The following is a 20,467-nucleotide window of genomic DNA, read 5'->3' on the forward strand; positions in this document are numbered from 1 at the left end:
GTTAATAGATGTACCCAAGAATGTTGTTGGGGTAAGAAAAAAAAGTGCTGTGTATGTTTGCAGCTGAGAGGAACCTGCAGTAAGGGTTTGGAACTGTTGGGTGTGGATCTTGATGAGAGGCAGAAAGTTAATTCTTAGTAAGAAGGTAATATGGTTGGTGTGCTGGCAGTTTTCTGAGAATTACGAATTCAGTGAGTGAAAGCCAGATGTTTATTAAATATGTCTATTCTTATCCCAAGTTTTTATCTGGTGTATTGAGAAGTTAGGGCCTCCAATGTCAGGAGAATGTCTTTCTGGGCAGAGTTAATAATTCTGAGGAATAAATGCTTTGAGATTTCATATTAGAAGACAAATCTGCTGTCCTAGGGAATTGATCCACAGTTGGACCCAAGTGGACAAATGGATTAAAAATCTTTAGCTCAAGTCTTCATTTTTTAAGCTCCTTATTTGTGCCTAGCTTATTAGGGGTGTTCATTTTGATTAATATAACTAGTAAACCAGTTAATCTGCCACATTGCTATATCATTTTTTACTGTGTAAGTGTAGAAACAAGTGCTCTGCTACATTCATGCTGTGCCAGCAAGGCCAGTAGTGGGTGCTCATTGGCCCTTCAAAGCTGATTGCCCTGATCAAATAACAACATTTGGCTTTTACTGTGCACTTACTGTGTACTAGACACTGTGCTAAGTGCTTCAAATACATTATCACATGCAATCCTCTAAAGGGCTAAAGTAGGTTAAGGGGTGTGCTCAGGGTCACACAGATAGTAGTAAATGGGTTTATATCCCAGCTCTATCTGGCTCCAAAGAGTGTGCTGTTAACCACTAGATTAAACTATCTTCAAAAATAAAAGAGGATCTTCTAGGCAAGTAGAGTTAGCAAGGACAGCATAAGGGAGCCAGGCCTAGCTGCATGTCTCAATTGGCCTTCAGCTTCCATTGGCTACAGGAAGGAGAGTGGAAAATAGGGGACTGCAGATGGGTGAATCTTCCTGCCAGGATGGTGGTAGAGAAACTAGTATACCAAGGCTCTATAGCGTTTTTAAAAATCAGGCGGTCAAGAGTCTAGGCTGAGGGTAAGAATGGAGATTGATTGCAAACAGGTACAAAGGGGCATTGTGGAGTAATGGAATGTTATAAAACTGGGTTGTGGTAATGATTGCACCGTGTTTGAAATTTACAAATAATTATTCATTAGTATGCTTAAAACGGGTGAATTTCGTGGTAAATTATACCTCAAAGTGGTAAAAATAAAAGCCTGAAGAACATAGAGGTAGAGTATTTTTGAAAAAGTATATACCTTAGAAGTAGCTGCATTGGGCCTTACCTTGAAATAAAGAGCTTTCCTTGGCTTTGGTGTTACAACTCTTAAATGATTCTGGTTTCTTTAAGTGTGGTGGTTCTCACACTTTACTGTGCATTAGAATCACCTGGAGGGCTTGTGGAAACACTTGAGTGCTGGACTCTAACCAAGAGTTTGCATAGCTAATAAGTCCCCAGGTGATACTGCTGCTGATGGGAGAGGTCCCTCTTTGAGAACCACTATGTGTAAATCTTAGGAGAAAGTTTATCCCCAATCTCTCCTAGACTGGGCCCTCTTGGTTGAATATGGAATATAAATTTGTCTTGCATGGACTATTAGAAAGGAATCCAGTTTGACAAGGCTGTATATTCCACAGATTCATGGTTGTCAAATCCTGGAAACAGTCTACAAACACAGCTGTGGGGGGTTGCCTCCTGTTCGAAGTGCTCTGGAAAAGTAAGTCATGGCTTAACTGGGAATTGGTGGTGAAGGTGGGTGGTCAAATTATTTGACTTCTCACATGTTTTATTTTCAGGTCATTTCAGGTTTCCCTCTTGGGAAGGTTATGACCAGGAAAGAAAAAGCCCCATGAGCAGAGGAGCCTATGTAACTCTTATGATGGCTCAGGCATTGCAATAAGGGCTATAGAGTGTTGAGTGTCAAAGCCAGGATTTAGCTGCCTGGATGACCTTGAGGCAATCTTTTTAAATGTTTAGACCCTGTTATCCTTGCAGGAATTCCATTACATGTGCCAGATGTTGCTTGCTATGTCTAAATGTGTATTTGAGTAGCTGGTATTTTCAAATTGAAGGTCCTTAAAAACGTTCATGCTTTACAGTCCCATAATGCCACTTGTAGGAATTTTATCCTAACAAAATTATTTAATAGAAGAAAATAGTTATAATCACAAACATGTTGATTGCAATGTTGTCTACTAATCAGAAAATTATAAAATAACCAACACTAGAAGAAAATTTAAATGAAGATATATTCACTTGCTAGACTATAAAGCCATGAAAAATGTAGGTACTGTAACATGAAAAATATTTTATATAAATATGTACTGACAAATGATACAAAACTGTATTTGTCTTGTGATTACAACTATATAAAAATATATGTAGACTATGATCAAAGACTGCATGTTTGATCTTTCCATTTCTCCATTTTCCTTATTTTAAAAAAGTGTGACATTCATTGAAAAATTATAATAGATGGTCCATGAGGCCACTCACAACTCTTTTTGTTTTTTCTTTTTTTAAATTTTATTTTAATTTTTTGTAGAGGTGAGGTCTGGCTATGTTGCCCAGGTTGGTCTTGAACTCCTGGGTTCAAGCGATCCTCCCACCTTGGCCTTCCAATGTGTTAGGATTGCAGGTGTGAGCCACTGCACCTGGCCAGGCCACTTAATCTCCACTCTTACCACTGCATGAATAAACTCTCATTAAAGTGGGAAACTTTCCAGAACATGCCTTAGGGACTTAATTCTCTATTATACTTTTATGTATAGAATATAAAATCTTATGTAGATGATGTTATATATACATATTTGTTCTGTGTTTGCAGGGATCAGACTTTACAGACCACACACTCAGAAATGCATAAATGTAAATAGCTTCACATTTGATCTTTTTAAAGAGAGATTCCATTCAGTTGACATACTACAAATAACAAGCTCAAGCTCTTGTAATTTCTTTTTCTCCCCAACTTTTTATTTTGAAAAATTTTAAACCTACAAAAAAGTTGAAAGAATTGTGTAATAAAACACTTGTAGCCCGGGCTTGGTGGCTCACACTTATAATCGCAGCACTTTGGGAGGCTGAGGCAGGGGGTTCACTTGAGCCCAGGAGTTCAAGTCCAGCCTGGGCAACATAGCAAGACTCTGTCTGTACTAAAAATAAAAAAATTAGCCAGGTGTGGTGCCTGCCTGTAGTCCCAGCTACGGGAAGCTGAGGTAGAAGGATTGCTTTAGGCCAGGAGGTTGATGCTACAGTGAGCTGAGATCTTGCCACTGTACTCCAGCCTGGATGACAGAATGAGACCCTGTCTCAAAACAAAACAAACAAACAAAAAACAAACACTAGTATATCCTTTAGTTTCACCATTTGTTAACATTTGCCACATTTGATTTCTTTTTTTCTTTCTCCTTCTATACGTATATGTGAAATACACAAACCACAATTTTTTTTGCGACATCATTTGAAACTAGTCACAGATATCCTAACACTTAACCCCTAAATACTTCAACTTGTATGACTTTAGAAAAAAGGCATTCTTGGCTGGGCATGGTGGCACATACCTGTATTCCTAGTGCTTTGAGAAGCCAAGGTGGGTGGATAGCTTCAGCCTAGGAGACCAGCCCAGGCAACATAGTGAGACCCCATCTCTACAAATACCAAAAAATTAGGCATGGTACATAAACCTGTGGTCCCAGCTACTTAGGAGGCTGAGATGGGTGGATAGTGTGAGTCCAGGAGATCGAAACTGCAGTGAGCCATGATTGTGGTACTGCACTCTAGCCTGGGTAACAGAGTAAGACCTTGTCTCAAAAAAAAAAAAAAAGGAGAAAAAAGAAAGAAAAGAAAAAGGGATTCTCTTACATAATGTCAATTCCATATCACATTCGAGAAAGTTAACATTAATTCAATAATACTGTATCTAAATTTTTCTATTTGTCCCCCAAAATTTCTTGATAGCTGTCCTTTTTTTGCAATCCAGGATCCAATCAGTGTTCACATACTGCATTGGTTCTCATGTCTTTTTAGTCTTCTTTAATTTAGAACCATCCCCCTTGCCTTTTGTTGTTCTTGCTGTTTTTGATGAGGCTGACATTTTAAGAGTTCCGACCAGCTGTCCTGTATAATGTTTCACAATCTTTATTTATTTATTTCCCTATGATTAGATTCAGATTAAACATTTTTGGCAAGAATACTACATAGGTGACATGATTTCCCATTACATCATATTAGAAGACACAGAAAGTAAGTTTATCCCATTACTGATGTTGTGAAGATGGATCACTTGGCTTAGGTGTTTTCATCACATGCTGCTCCATTGTAGAGGTCCATTTTCCCCTTTTTAATTAATATGCTATCTGGTAGGTGATCCTTTGAGACCATCTGAATATCCTATTCCCCAACAACCATTCTGCATTTTGTTTTAGTTTCTGGATTTTGCAAGATAATAGTTTTTCATGTATACCTGGCACTCATATATTGAATCTTCTCTCCCTATGTGATTCTAACAAAAATAAAACAGATTTAATACTGTTAGCCAAAAAGAGACTCCATTAAGTCCCATTTTAAATTTTTTTATTATTTTTATTTTTTACTGCTGTGAAACAGTTGTACATATTTAGGACTCATCAGTTTTGAAAATTACATAAAAGAAGGGAAAAAAATGTCTTTCCTAAAGTAATATCAGCACGTATACTGAACATTTTAAATTTCATTATGTAGGCTGCAAATATGGAAATTCAGTGAGTTAGTTCACCCACATTTAAATTAAAATAGCACAGTTATTTTTAACTTAATTGGTTATTTCCCTTATGACTCATCAAATTCCCAGGCCTCTGTTTATCCTCTGACAATTTAAAGCATTACTTCTGTGGCATTTGTGGGATTTAGTATTCTCTAAGTAGATTTCTAAGCCTTTTACTTTCCACTCTGCTCAGAATCCTGGCCGTTTGTCATGGGGTCATGTATAAACAGCTCTCAGCCTGGATGCTCCATGGACTCCTCTTGGACCAGCATGAAGAATTCTTTATCAAACAGGGTCCATCTTCTGGTAATGTCAGTGCCCAGCCAGAAGAGGACGAGGAGGATCTGGGCATTGGGGGACTGACAGGAAAACAACTGAGAGAACTCCAGGACTTGGTGAGAGCCCAGAAAGCAGCCTAGCACCCTCCTGCCAGGAGTCAGAAAAGTGTGCAGCCATAATGATCTTCTGGTGATCCCTTCTCAGCTCATAGCTGAGCACCTTCCAGCAGTTCTTTGGATGTAAACTTTTGGCTTTATCTTAACTAGTGTGAGACTATAAAATAGAAAATATGTTTCTGAGGTTTATTTTTGTTTCCCCCTTTCCCAATATATGCATTTAAGAGAGTATAAGTCTTACCTCTAAAGGAGTAGCTAGCTACATTTTAGATTTTAAATACAGTTTGGAGTTTTGTTGGTTTGTTTGTTTGTTTGCATTTGAGAGGGAGTCTTGCTCTGTTGCCCAGGCTGGAGTGCAATGGCACAATCTTGGCTCACTGCAACCACCACCTCCCAGGTTCAAGCAATTCTCCTGCCTCAGCCTCTCGAGTAGCCGGGGCTATAGGCACACACCACCACACCTGGCTAATTTTCATATTTTTAATAGAGACAAGGTTTTGTCATGTTGGCCAGGCTGGTTTTGAACTCCTGACCTCAGATGATCCACCCGTCTCGCCCTCCCGAAGTGCAGGGATTACAGGTGTGAGCCACCACACCCAGCCTGTTTGCTGTTTTAATTAGACTCCTCAAAATCCTGCATTGTCCATATTCATCCATCTATCCATCCAATCATTTATTCTGTGGCAATATTTCATTGAATGCCTGTTATGTGCCAAGCATTGTTTTAGGTGCTACAACTGTGTAGACAAATAAAAAGTAGTAGTCTCTGTCTCTGAGGAGCTTAGTTTAGGGAAAGAGATATAGAAAAGTAAACAGTTACATTAATAGTATTCTAAGTGCTCCGAAAAGACTAAATATGGGCATTCTTGGAACATGGTCATGGGGTACGGTCTTGGAGTAACTAGAGAAGGCTTTTCAGTGGAAGTTATGTCTAAATTGCAAAGAGTTTGGGAGGAGAGGTCAGGAAATATCCAGGCAGAAGGAATAATGTGTGTAAAGGTACAGGGACCATTAAGTACATGGTTCATTTGGGGAAACTAGTAATTCAATTGAAATGGTCAAATAAAGGCTGACGTAAAATGTTACAAGAGATGGTATGAGGGAGAGGTGGTCTTTGAAACTGTTAAATTTGGTACTTGATAAAACTTGAGTTAAGCAGAGGCAAGATCACAAGGTACATGTAAACAGTGGAAATAAATTTGTACTTGAACCTGAAAAGAGTTGGCGGCTATTGAATTTTAACCAAGTGGGTACCACAGCCAGACTTCATGATAAATCACTCTGGATGCTGTATGGGGAATCATTTTTTAAAAATCAAGATTAGAGGTAGGTCGACGAGTTAAAAGAGTGCTAGGGAGATGTAGGTGAAAATAATAGTGCCCTAAACCAAAGATGGTAACACTAAATTAAGAATAAAGAGGTGTGAGAGATGCTTAGAGGGTGGAATCAATAGGCCTAGTGAGTGTTTGGAAATCAGTCAAGAGGGAAGAATCGTTGATTATACCCAGGTTTCTGCCTTCAGCAACAGGCAAGTAATGGTGATAAGGTTGGATACTCCTGGTATGCGGGGAAGAAGATGGGTCTAATTTGGGGGCATGTTGAGTTTAAGGAACTTGTGGGAAATGTTTAGTGGGCTGAGCCTGAGGCTCATGAGAGTACTCCAGCTTGCTCTAAATCCATACATGGAGTCATCAGCATGGAGCTTGGAGGTTTTTAATATGGGGCCCATGGGTGGCTTCAGGAGGTTCATGAAATGTTATATGTCTGTACATTTATCTGGAAGGTTCATAGCTTTTATGATTGGAGAGAGATCTGTGACCTAAACTTTAAAACTCTCTGTTATACTGATCAGTCACAGAAGATGATGTGATCGTATAAGAAGTGTAGGATGAGAGGAAAAGACAGTCTGGGACAGTGCCCTGAGGCATACCAGCAGAGCAGACATAGCAGCAAGACCTGGAAAACAAAAAACACCACCTCTTTCATTGTGTAAGTAAGGCAGGTGATTGACTGTGCAAGTTTTTATGCAATAGTAAAGGTAGCGTGAGGGCCCAAATTCCAGTATTTAAAAAGCCACTCTTATTTCCACCATGCTACTCTGCTGCCTGAAGATGAAATACATCTCTCCAAAACTGGTGATTTGAGAACTGTGCGACACCAGATTTTAAGTCCCTGCGTCTTTACTTTAAATGATGGGTTGGGAGAGTTCCTAGATAGTTTCTTCTTCTTGTTGTTTTTTCTTGTTTCATACTGCCTCTCAATGTGCACTCTTTCCTTGACTAGCGCCTGATAGAGGAAGAGAACATGCTGGCACCATCTCTGAAGCAGTTTTCCCTGCGAGTGGAGATTCTGCCATCCTACATTCCAGTGAGGGTTGCCGAAAAAATCCTGTTTGTTGGAGAATCTGTCCAGATGTTTGAGAATCAGAATGTGAACTTGACTAGAAAAGGTAGAAAGCTCCTTGTCCAATGTACCACATCCTGAAACGTTCTTCTGCGTTAATACTATGTGGCCCGACAGTATGCCTGGTCAGAGCAAGTGGCTGGTAATATCCCTGTCCTGAGATTGTAGCAGAATCATGATGTTTGTCTAAGAAGCAGGTGAAGTTGCTGCCCCACCGAGATTAGCCCTCTCCGGAAAACCCCGTCTGTCCTGGGTGCTCTCTGTCTTCTTTTGACGGTGCCTTCCTATTTTGCAGGATCTATTTTGAAAAACCAGGAGGACACTTTTGCTGCAGAGCTGCACCGTCTCAAGCAGCAACCGCTCTTCAGCTTGGTGGACTTTGAACAGGTGGTGGATCGCATTCGCAGCACTGTGGCTGAGGTTTGCGTTTCATCTTTTTTTTTTTTTTTTCTTAAAGGAAGAAAATGGACTAGCTCCCTAGAAATTGAGTTATTTGGCTGGGTGCAGTGGCTCACTCCTGTAATCCCAACACTTTGGGAGGCCAAGGCAGGTGGATCACCTGAGGTTAGGAGTTCGAGATCAGCCTGGCCAATGTGGTGAAAGCCCATCTCTACTAAAAACACAGTATCAGTCAGATGTGGTGGCGTGCATCTATAGCCCCAGCTACTGAGTAGGCTGAGGCAGGAGAATCGCCTGAACCTGGGAGGTGGAGGTTGCAGTGAGCTGAGATCACAGCATTGGACTCCTGCCTGGGCAACAGAGCCAAACTCTGTCTCAAAAAAAAAAAAAGAAAGAAAAGAAATTGAGCTACTTGACTTTTGTTTTTTTCTTGCTATGGTAAGAGCCGAGCTTGGAAAGAGCTGTTGGAGAAAGTTGAAGGTAGAAAATAGAAAAGCAAAGCCTCCCTTTTCAGTAATAGAGGCAGAAGTACCTTCCTCTTTTCTCAGCTAACTACAAGACAGGTGGTTTTTAGTTAGTTGGTTAGTTGAATAAAGGGGAGGTCTTGGTTTCGATTCTGAAAATCAGCATTTGAATCTGTCTCTATCATTTTCAGTAACTCCAAGGAATCAACTAATTCTGACGAAATGTAGTGTCTTTCTTATAGTTTAATATGGCTTTATAACTTGTACTTTCATGTATATAGATAATAATCTTAAGAGGAAAGCAGAACAAATATTATTTTCTCATTCTTATAAATGAAACAAATACTCAGCAGGCTGACTTGTCTGGTGTGGCACAGTAAGTAGTCGTAGTGAGGTCAGTGCCAGACCTTCAACTCCTGGAGCGCAGCGTTCTTCATTTTGAATTGTGCTGGTGCCACCAACTTCAATTGTGACCAGTAATTTTTCAAATGAGCATATATGTTCTGTGGCTTATATTAACAGTTGTCTCATGGATATGTGATAACCTGAAACGAGACATTTAGTCAGCTGTGTTGTTAACTATATTCATGGCTTTCAGTGTTGGCTAAGCATAGAATTGCATGGGACAATTTTATGATTTATTTATTTTCTTTATGGGGTCTCACTCTCTTACCCAGGTTGGAGTGCAATGGCGCGATCTCTGCACACTACAACCTCTGCCTCCCAGGAAGGAGACTGAAGGGGAAGGAAGGGGAGGGGAGGAGAGGGGCAGGATTCGTAAGATGATTATGTATACAAATAAAAGTACAAGTTGTAAAGCCATACTAAACTGCATAAGAACCTACCCTCTCCTGACCTACAAATCAGAAGCACTGGAACTAAGAACTTGGTGCAAGTGCACGTTTTAAAATTTCCTCATATGGGCCAGGTGTGGTGGTTCACACCTGTAATCCCAGCATTTTGGGGGCTGAGGCAGGCAGATCCCTTTCCTTTCATCTCCCCCTCCCCTTCCCCCTCCCCCTCCCCCTCCCCCTTCCCCTTCCTCTTCCCCCTTCCGCTTCCCCTTCTCTTCCCCTTCTCTTCCCCTTCTCTTCCCCTTCTCTTCCCCTTACTTTCCCCTTTCTCCCACCTTCCCTTCTACTTCCCTTTCCTTCCCCTGCTCCTTCCCTTTCCCCTCCTCTTCCCCTCCTCTTTCCCTTCCCCTTCCCCTCCGCTTTCCCTTCCCTTCCTCTTCCCTTCCCCTGTTCCTTCCCCTTCCCTCCCCCTCCCCTTTCCTTTCCCCTTCCCTTTCCTTTCCCCTTTCCTTCTCCTCCCCTTCTCCTCCCCTCCCCTTTCCCCTTCCCCCTTCCCCTTCACTTCTTCCCCTCTCCTTCCCCTCCCCTTCCCTTCCCCTCTCCTTCTCCTCCCTTTTCCCTCCCCTTCCTCTTTCTTTCACCTCACCTTCCCCTTCCCCTCCCCCACCCTCCCCTTCCCATGCCCCTTCCCCTCCCCTTCTGCTTCTCTTCCCCTTCCCTTCCCCTTCCCCTTCTGCCCCTCCCCCACCCCTCTCCTTTACATACCCCTTCCCCTTCCTCTTTACCTTCCCCTTCCCTTCTTCCCCTTCCCCTTTCCTTCACTGTCACCTTCCCCGTCCCCTTTCCTTCTCCTTCCCCTTCCCTTCCTCTTTGCTTTTCCTCCCTCTTCGCTTCACCTTAACCTTTCCCTTTCCAGCACTTGCCCTTCCCCTTCCCTTCCCCTTTCCTTCACCTTCACCTTTCCTTTCCCTTCACCTTCCCTTCACCTTTCTCTCCCATTACCTTCCCCTTCCCTTTCCTTCCCCTTCCCCTCTCCTTCCCTTTTCCCTGCCCTTCCCCTTCCTTTTTCCCTTCCCTTCCCCTTCTTGTTCCCCTTCCTTTCACCTTTAGCTTCCCCTCTCATTCACTTTTACCCTCTCCTTCCCCTTCCCTTACCCTCACCTTCACCTTCCCTTCCCCTTGCCTTTCCCTTCTCTTCCCTTTCCCTTCACCTCTGCCTTTCCCTTCCCCTCACCTTCCCCTTCCCTTCCCCTTTTTCCCTTCCCCTTTTTCCCTTCCCCTTTTTCCCTTCCCCTTTTTCCCTTCCCCTTCTTCCCTTCCCCTTCTCCTTCCCTTCCCCTTTACCTTCCCCTTTCCTTCCCCTTCCCCTTCTTATTCCCCTTTCCTTCAACTTCACCTTTTCCTTCCCCTTCCCTTCACCTTCCCTTTCCCATTCCTGTCCCTGTCCCCTCCCCATCTCTTCCTCTTCCCCTTCCCCTTTCCTTCACCTTCCCCTTCCCTTTCTCCTTCCTCTTCACCCTCCCCTTCCTCTTCACCTTCCCCTTCCTCTTCCCCTTCCCCTTCCCTTCTCCTTCCCTTTCTGTTCTCTTTCCCTTCCACTTCCTCTCCCCTTCCCCTTCCCCTTTCCCTTTCCCTTTCCTCTCACCCAGGCTGGAGTCAACCTCTGCCTCCCGGTTTGAAGTAATTCATGTGCCTCAGCCTCTTGAGTAGCTGGGACAACAGGCCTGTGCCAGCATTCCTGGCAAACTTTTTTGTATTTTAATAGACTTGGGGGGTTCACTCTATTGGCCAGGCTGGTCTTGAACTTTTGGGCTCAAGTGATCCTTCTGCCTTGGCCTCTCAAAGTGCTGAGATTACAGGGTGAGCCACCACGCCCGGCAGGTATTTCTAATTAAGCAAGCCAGTCCACCCACTAAAGACAAACTGCTACTAGAGATTTTGAAACATAGGACTAAAAAGCAGTGCACTTATGTCAGTGTTTGAAACTGCTAAAAGCATCAAATCTCCATGGGTTGAAAGCACAGGAATGTATTATAAATATGGTTTCCCTTTTTAGTCACTGTCTCAAAAACTCCTGTTCCTTAGAGATGAGCTATGATGTAGACACAGAATGTTCGATCTTAAAATGGCTATGAAGTATCGTTTGATTTGATTCTTTGTGGGCAAGTAAATATCTAAACGACCCATGTTTCTGTCCTTTCAAAATTTTAAGACATTGCCTCACCCCCGTCTAAAGGCCAAGGCAGGTTTAGTCTAAAGGGGTTGGTATCAGTTCCTTTCATCTTTAAAAATCTATTTCTGTTGTTTTATCATTTTTGTTATGTATCTTTGGAAAATATAATTAATGGAGGAAAGTAGAATTGTACTGAATTAAAAACAATAGGAAAAATTGTTTTTTTCTTGTGAAAGTTTGCTAGGAATTATATTTCCAGTTTGTAAAATGGTAAGCAAACTGAAGCACAGACTCTTTTAAGTTTCTTAGAATTGTAGCTAGTAGACTTTGGAAGGCGTTATTGGAACAATAACAGCCCACAGTAATGAAAATAAATTGTGTGCCCAGAAGGAAAAGTGGGGAGTGTTTTGTAAATATGTGTTATACTTAACCCTTTTGGGACTTTCTCTCCTTTAAAAATTTTTTTCTTTAAAGTATATATACTATATGAATCTATTTCTGTAAAGTTCAAAAATGGGCAAAGTGAATCTGCTAGATGTTAGGACTGTATTTGCCTTTAGGTCAAAGGAAGGGGCATGAGTGGAGCTTCTAGGGCGCTGGGAACACTTGGTTTGTTCCACTTCTTGATCTGGGTGTTGGCAGTACAAGTATTCAATTTGTAAAAATGTTCAAGCTATGAACTTATGACATGTACTTTTCTGTATGTATTTTAGTACTTCAACAGAAAGGTTTAAAATTCTTAGGTACTTAATAGTTCTCATTTTAATTATGTCTTTAGTTTTTACTGCTTACATAGAGAAATAGTGGTATTACTTTTTGTAGGTTAATCTTATACCTTGCAACTTGTTGAACTCTTTTAAATTCTAATAGTCTGATTCTATCAGTTGTTCTAAGTAGATGATCATACCGTCTGCAAATTAGATAACTTTCCTTCTATTTTATTTTTTGAGATGGGGTCTTGCTATGTTGCCCAGGCTGATCTTGAACTCCTTGGCTCAGGAGTTTCAGTTTCTTCTATGAGCCACCATACCCAGTCCAATTCTTGTCATAAGCAGATGTTGAATTTTATCTTTCTGTATCAATTAAGGTTCAATTTCTTGCTCTGGGTTCTTTTTCTCCTTTAGTCTATTTATATGATAAATTTCTGGTTAGATTTTGAGATGTTGATTCTTTCTGAGATAAACACTGCTTGATTGTGATGTTTTACATCTGTATTCACTAGTTGTATTAGTTTGTTCTCACGCTGCTAATAAAGACATACCCAAGACTGGGTAATTTGTAAAGGAAAGTGGTTTAATGGACTCACAGTTCCACATAGCTGGGGAGGCCTCACAATCATGGCTGAAGGGGAATGAGGAACAAAGTCACATCATACATGGCAACAGGCAAGAGAGCTTGTGTAGGGGAACTTCCCTTTATAAAATCATGAGATCTCATGTGATTTATTCACTGTCACAAGAACAGCATGAGAAAGACCCACCCCCATGATTCAATTACCTCCCACCAGGTCCCTCCCACTGTATAGGAATTATGGGAGCTACAATTCAAGATGAGGTTTGGGTGGCCACACAGCCAAACCATATCAGTAATGAAATAAGACTATACCCTTCTTGTCCTGTATTTTGCTTATATGGTTTTGGACTAGAGATTCTATAATCCTCATAAACTGGGCTAGGTAGGTTTTGTTCTTTTTCTGTTTTTTAGAACAGTTTATATAAGACAGGAATTCTTACTGAAAGTTTGAATTTACCTGAAAATTAATCTAAGCTAGATATTTTAGGAGGGAAGACTTAACTGGTTGAGTGTATTTAAAACCTATTGACATAAAACAATTATTTCTTGTACTAATTTTGGTATTTTCTAGGAATTTACCTATTTCATCTAGATTTCATTTTTTGGAAAATCTGACTATAGTCATTAATGTTTTATTTATTTAGAATTTATTTTTATTGGTGTCTTACTAGTCTTTTCAAAGAACAAGCTTTTGTTTTTATACTTTTTTTTCTGTCTCTCTTTTTTTATTTTTTGGTGACAGAGTCTCGCTGTGGCCCAGGTTAGAGTGCAGCGACATGATCTTGGCTCACTGCAACCTCCACCTCCTGGGTTCAAGGGATTCTCCCATCTCAGCCTCCTGAGTAGCTGGGATTACAGACATGCACCACAACACCCAGCTAATTTTTGTATTTTTAGTAGAGTTGGGGTTTCACCATTTTGGCCAGAGTGGTCTCGAACTCCTGACCTCAAATGATCCACCCACCTCAGCATCTCAAAGTGCTGGGATTACAGGCGTGAGTCACTGAGCCTGCCTTTTTTTTTAATTAAAAAAAAAAATTTAGAGACAGCTTCTTGCTCTGTCACCCAGGCTGGAGAGCAGTGGTGCAATCATGGGTCACTGCAGCTCAACCTGCAGCCTCAATCGATTTTCCCATCTGAGCCTCCCAAGTAGCTGGGACTAGAGGTGCATACCACAGTGCACCACAGCTGGCTCATTCTTTTTTTTTTTTTTTTTTTTTTTTTTGAGACAGGGTCTTACTCTTCTTACTCTGTTACCCAGGCTAGAGTGAGGTGGTGTAATTATTGCTCACTGCAGCCTCCAATTCCTGGGCTCAAGCAATCCTCCCTTCTGCCTCAGCCTCCCAAAGTGCAAGGATTATAGGCATGAGCGACAGCACCTGGTCTTTCATTTTCTTTTTTCTTTTTTTTCCCCAGAGATTGGGTCTTGTTCTGTCTTGCAGGCTGGAGTGCAATGGTGTGATTATAGCTCAATGTAATCTTGATCTTTTAAAGTAAAGCAATCCTCCTGCCTCAGCCTCCTGAGTAGCTAGGACAAGGGCAAAACACCATGCCCCGCTAATTTTTAATTTTTTTGTAGAGATGGAGTCTCAGTATGTTGCCCAGGCTGGTTTAGAACGTTTGGCCTCAAGCAGTCATCCCACCTCAGCCTCCTAAAGTGCTAGGATTACAGATGTGAGCCACCATACCCCAGCACTGCGGTTTTGACCTCCTTCATTTCTGACCTGGGTCAGTTCACCCATTCTTAGGCAACCTAGTGGTCCCCTGCTCCCACACGGTCACCATATTGATGCCGAATTTATTGTGGACACATGATTGGTGGAGCACGCTACAGCCCAGAATTCCTAGACTCAAGTGAAACTTCTGCCTCAGCCTCCCAAGTAACTGGGCCTATAGGCATCTGCCACTGTGCCCACCAGGCTTTTTGTTTATTTTATTTTTATTTTTATTTTTTGTGAGACAGAGTTTCACTTAGTTGCCCAGGCTGGAATGCAGTGGCGCGATCTCAGTTCACTGCAGCCACGTTCTCCTGGATTCAAGTGATTCTCCCATCTCAGCCTCCCAAGTAGCTGGGATTACAGGTACCTGCCATCTTGGCCAGCTAATTTTTGCATTTTAATGGAGATGGGGTTTCACCATGTTGGCCAGGCTGGTCTTGAACTCCTGACCTCAGGTGATCTGCTGGCCTCGGCCTCCCAAAATGCTGGGATCGCAGGTGTGAACCACTGCACCTGGCCAATTTTATTTTTTAAATATATATTTTTGGGTCAGACACAGTGGCTCACGCCTGTAATTCCAGCACTTCGGGGGGCCAAGGCAGGCAGATCACTTCAGGTCAGGAGTTAAAGACCAGCCTGGCCAACATGGTGAAACCTTGTCTCTACTAAAATAAACTACAAAAATTAGCCAGGTGTGGTGGTGCCTATAGTCCCAGCTACTGGGAGGCTGAGGCAGGAGAATTTCTTGAACCTAGGAGGCAGAGGTTGCAGTGAGCTGAGATGGCTCCACTGCACTCCAGCCTGGGCAATAGAGCAAGACTCCATCTCAAAAAATAAAAGATACAGATGTAGATAATTTTTTTTGAATTCTCTATTTCATTGATATTGATATCTGCCTTTTTCTTTATTTTCTTCCTTCATGTTTTTTTTTTTAAGTTACCTTTCCCAAGTTGAAAGGCTTGACTTCTTTATTTTTAACCTGTGTTTTCTGAGAAATATATATAAAACTTTACATATTATTTTGACTGTGTCTCACAAGTTTTTGGCATGTAGTGTTCTATGTTCTATATAATCCTAATTAATTTTACGATTTTTTAACCAAGGAATTTGTTTTAATTTTATTGCATTATAGTTGGAGAACATAGTCTATATGACACTTTTTCTTTGGAATTGGTTGCAGGTTTTTTAATGGACTAATGCAGGGTCTGGTTTTTGTTTTTAACTGTCCTGTGTACGCCTGGAGAATGTATATTCTGTCTTGGGTGTATGTTCTTTTTTTTCTTTTCTTTTCTTTTTTTTTTGTTTTCAGACAGAGTCTTGCTCTGTTGCCCAGGCTGGAGTGCAGTGGCACGATCTCAGCTGACTGCAGCCTCCACTTCCTGGGTTCGAGCGATTATTCTGCCTCAGCCTCCTGAGTAGCTGGGACTACAGGTGCATGCCACCACGCCCAGCTATTTTTTGTATTTTTAGTAGAGACAGGGTTTCACCATATTGTTCAGGCTGGTCTCAAACACCTGGCCTGAGTGTATGTTCTAATTGCACATTTTTAGGATATATGTGAAGCATGTGCATATTTATAATAAATATATATTTATTGTGTTTTTCCTTTTATTTATACATAATGTCCTCTGTATCACCTATGAGATATATGTATGTATTATATAATTGATACATATATATAATTTTTTTTTTGAGACAGTCTCACTGTCACCCATGCTGGAGTACAATGGCATGATCTGGGGTCACTGCAACAACCGCCTCCCAGGTTCAGGCAATACTCCTATCTCAGCCTCCTGAGTAGCTGGAGTTAAAGGTGTGTGCCACCACACCTGGCTAATTTTTGTATTTTTAGTAGAGATGGGGTTTCGCCATGTTGCCCAGGCTGATCCTGAACTCCTGAGTTCAAGTGATCCGCCTGCCTCGGCCTCTGAAAATTCTGGGATTACAGGTGTCAGCCATCACACACAGCCTAATATATTCTTTACTTAGATTCTATTTTATTAGTTACTAAGATCACTATCCAGTTTCCTTTCAGATCATATTTACCTGATGTCTTTTTCCATCCTTTATTTGCAACCTTTCCGTGTATTTTCATCCCACCCTTGCTACCCTCCCTGTCCCCAAGCATCCACTGATCTGACCTACTCCCTGTCAGTCTAGGTTAGTTTGCATTTCCTAGAGTTGATAAAAATGGAATCATACAGTATGGACTCTTTTGGAGGAGGAGACTAGGCTTCTTTTACTCAGCATAATTATTTTGAGATGAACCCATGTTGCATTTATCAATGGTTTATTCCTTTATATTGCTTAGTAGTAGTCTGTTGTTTATACCAGTGTGTTGATCCATTCATCTGTTGATAGATGTTTGGGTGGCTTCTCCATTGTCTTTTCATTTGCATGCCTGTAATGACTAACGAGGTTGAACATTTTTTCATGGCCTCTTTGCCCATTTTGTATTGGGTTTTTGTTTTCTTATTGTTGAATTTTGAGAGTCTTTTATATATTCTGGATTTAAGTTCTTTAACAGATAAGTAACTTACAAATATTTCTCACAATTTATGACTTGTCCTAAAAGTTGTTAATTTCGATGAAATCCAGTTTACCTTTTTTTTTTTTTTCCTTTTATGGATCATGTTTTTGGTGTTATGTCTAAGAACTCTGCCTAACTAAAGGTAAAAAGATTTTTCTCTTCTGTTTTCTTCCAGATATTTTATAGTTTTCAGTTTTATATCCAGGTCTGTGATTGATATACTTGGATCTATGTCTCTGCCAAAACATCATGAATTGTAATCCCCAGTGTTGGAGATGGGGCAAGGTGGGGCTTAGTGGGAGGTGATTGGATCATGGGACAGTTTTTCATGAATGATTTAGCACCATTCCCCTTGGTACTGTCCTCACGATAGGAAGTTCTTGTGAGATCTGGTTGTTTAAATGTTTCCAGCATACCAAGTAAAACATTTGAGGTAGCGATTTAAAAAAAAAAACAAAAACTCTCGCTTGCTCTCTCTTGCTCTCTCTTGCTCCTACTCCTGCCATATGAGATGCCTTTGCCTTCTGCCATGATTGTAAGTTTCCTGAGGCCTCCCCAGAAGCCAAGCAGAAGCCACTATGCTTCCTGTACAGCCTGCAGAACTATGAGCCAACTAAACCTCTTTTCTTTATAATTACCCAGTCTCAGGTATTTCTTTACAACAGTGCAAGAACGGAATAATACAGTGATCCTTTTGGGTAAATTTTTCTATGTGGGGCAAGGTATGTATTCTTCTTTTAATACATTGCTGAATTTGTATGGAACCATTCTTGGCAGGAGTTCTCACTGTAATGAAATTCGTCCCTGTTTGGTGGTTGTTTTCACAGCATCTCTGGAAGTTGATGGTAGAGGAGTCCGATTTACTGGGTCAGCTGAAGGTAATGGCTGAGCTGTTGTAATTCTTACAATGATGCTGGTAGGCAGTGACTTCCATTCCCTGATGTTTTCTGAGAGCACTGGTTGCCTGTACCTAGACTTCCAGAGTCAACTCATTTGTTCTTACCCAAGTGAGCAAACTATACCTAATGTTACAAATCTACTATCATACAAAGATTTGGGAGTGTACTTTCTTCTGGCATAATATAATTATGTTGCTATTGAATAAATAAGGCCAAATACACACCAGTCATCCTGCTATGCAGAACTCAGTATACCTCTTTGAAATGTCCAATGCCTATATCCTTTTGTAGTTTGGGCTCCAGTTGATGAAATTGGAAATTACTGTATATGTGTAATTCCTCAGGACAGTGAGGAGCTCCTGCCTTGCTTTACTGAATTATAAGTTAAAATTCTTTCCTCAGATCATTAAAGACTTCTACCTTCTGGGACGTGGAGAACTGTTTCAGGCCTTCATTGACACAGCTCAACACATGTTAAAAACACCGCCCACTGCAGTAACTGAGCATGGTAATTGTCTGTGGCCCTGAGAATGATCAACTGATTGACATTGCAGGGTATTTCTTGGCTGCTGCTGACCCTTTTAAGGCTTGCTCCACATAAGAGCAGCCTGGTGAGTTACAGAGCAGTGGCTTCCGGAGATGGAAGGCCCTTTTGCAGGTAGGCTTCATGCTGGGATCATTGGGAACAGGGTCTTGGCCCATGACCCGTCCTGGAAGAGTTGGTACAGACCTTCAAACCAGGTATTTTTTTCTCATTGGACTACAGCCACATATACTTTATGGGGCATATTGGGACTTAGTGCCTCTTGTAGTGTTGTAGTAGAATTCTTTAAGTGTGAATGATGGAAACGTCACCCGAGCTGGCCTAGTTAGGAAAGGGAAATTGATTTGCTATTGTATCTAAAACTCCAGTGGGACAACTTGGATTCATATTCATTCTCTCTCTCCCTCTCCCCACCCCCTACCCCCGTCTCTCATTCATATCTTGTATATGTCTCTTGTGAACTCTTTGATGACCTTCTGGAAACATGACCACCAGCAGCTCCCAGCAACATGCCTCACAGTGTCCTCTTCTGAAGGAACCAAACCTGGTCCCTCTTGTTGCAAGTTAGAGAATTCTACAGAATTCTCTAGGTTTTGATTGGCCCAGCCCACATCACATGCCTATCCTTATATCAGTCAAAGAGGTCAGAACACTAGGCTATGCCTAGTTCAGAGAAGTGGCCACCCCTTGACCAACTGATGGCCATTCCCATCCAAACTGCATGAATAGAGTTGGGTAAGGATTGAAAAAACTAAAATGGGAGAAAGAAAATACATACACACAGGCTGATTTTTTTTCTAGCTCAGTAAAACCATAGATGTCCACGGTATTTACATAGTACAAATGTAAGTACTTGTGGTTGCAAATATCAGAAAATCCAGTTCATACTCAAAGCAAAAGGAAAGAAAGAATGTATTGATTCTCATAACTGAAAAGCTCAGCAGTGTGATGGTTTTTGGCAAAGCTTGATCCAGTGACGCGTGTGGCACCTTTAGGACTTGGTCTCTTTCCATCTTTCACCTCTTTCTTCTCTGACAGGCCTGCTCTGTATGGTAGCAAGATAGTCTAGCCAAGTTACATCCTATTAAGTCCCTGTTTATCTTGAAAAAAGAGCTGTACTCTTAAGAATCTGAATAGAGCCTCTGGATTGGCCTGGCTTGGTTGTGTTACTGTCCCTAAACAATATAGCATAACAAAGTAGAGTATTACATTCCATTTGATCATGCCTACATCACCTGGCTACCCCTAGAATCGGGTGTTGTCTAGCACTAACCCACTGGAAATATGTGAACTGTACTGAGTAGGGATGATTCTCTAAGGAAAATCAGGAGACAGTTTGTTACCAGCAAGAAAAGGATGGACAGATGTTAGGCAAATGCAACAGATGTCCACTGTGTCCTACTGTTAGTGTTGGGCATGCTGGGGAGGAAGTGGAAAGCTGCAGGAGTCTGGGCTTGTTCCGTAGGCAGGCGTCCTCGTCAGCCTGGGTGTTCTTTCTTGCAGATGTGAATGTGGCCTTTCAGCAGTCAGCACACAAGGTATTGCTAGATGATGACAACCTTCTCCCTCTGTTGCACTTGACAATCGAGTATCACGGAAAGGAGCACAAAGGTTTGCCATTCCTCCCTGCCACCTTAGAGTTCCTACTGGTCATACCCATTTTCCCATCTCTGCTTCCAGCCCCTGCCATAGAAACCATATAATTTTGGATCTTAGAAATCAGCTAGTACAGTACTATAGTTTTATACAGAAGAAAAGGGAAGTCCAGAAAGGTTATGTGAGATGCCCAGGCCATGTTTTGGGGGGGTTGGGGTTTTGTTTTTGGTCATGCTGCTGGAATGGTCCCTGTTTTATTTATTTCAGGATCCAGATTTTAAGGCTGAGGAAAGAATCTCTAGAAGACCTCCCAAGAAAACCTCACAAAGAAGTTTCCTTGCACCCTTTTTTGTGTCACCTGTAAGCTTCTGACATCGCAGACTCCAGTGAGCTCTCGTTTCTTTTCTTTTGGAGATGGAGTCTCGCTCTGTCGCCCAGGCTGGAGTGTAGTGGTGCATTTTTGGCTCACTGCAACCT

At 41.6% G+C, this 20,467-nt stretch overlaps 1 protein-coding gene across 1 annotated transcript in view; it reads left to right on the top strand.

Moving 5' to 3' along the window:
- Window positions 1-20,467, top strand: part of TUBGCP4 (tubulin gamma complex component 4) — a 54,062-nt gene that overhangs the window by 13,837 nt on the left and 19,758 nt on the right. The window contains exons 6-12 of the mRNA XM_012442212.3: window positions 1,679-1,758; window positions 4,976-5,177; window positions 7,461-7,626; window positions 7,876-8,000; window positions 17,779-17,829; window positions 18,253-18,358; window positions 19,898-20,005. Of these exons, the coding sequence (XP_012297635.1) occupies window positions 1,679-1,758; window positions 4,976-5,177; window positions 7,461-7,626; window positions 7,876-8,000; window positions 17,779-17,829; window positions 18,253-18,358; window positions 19,898-20,005 (838 nt within the window). The remainder of the gene's footprint in view (window positions 1-1,678; window positions 1,759-4,975; window positions 5,178-7,460; window positions 7,627-7,875; window positions 8,001-17,778; window positions 17,830-18,252; window positions 18,359-19,897; window positions 20,006-20,467) is intronic.

The sequence above is a fragment of the Aotus nancymaae genome, unplaced genomic scaffold, assembly GCF_030222135.1.
Source record: "Aotus nancymaae isolate 86718 unplaced genomic scaffold, 86718_ANA_hifiasm-v0.15.2.pri h1tg000062l, whole genome shotgun sequence".
NCBI lineage: Eukaryota > Metazoa > Chordata > Mammalia > Primates > Aotidae > Aotus > Aotus nancymaae.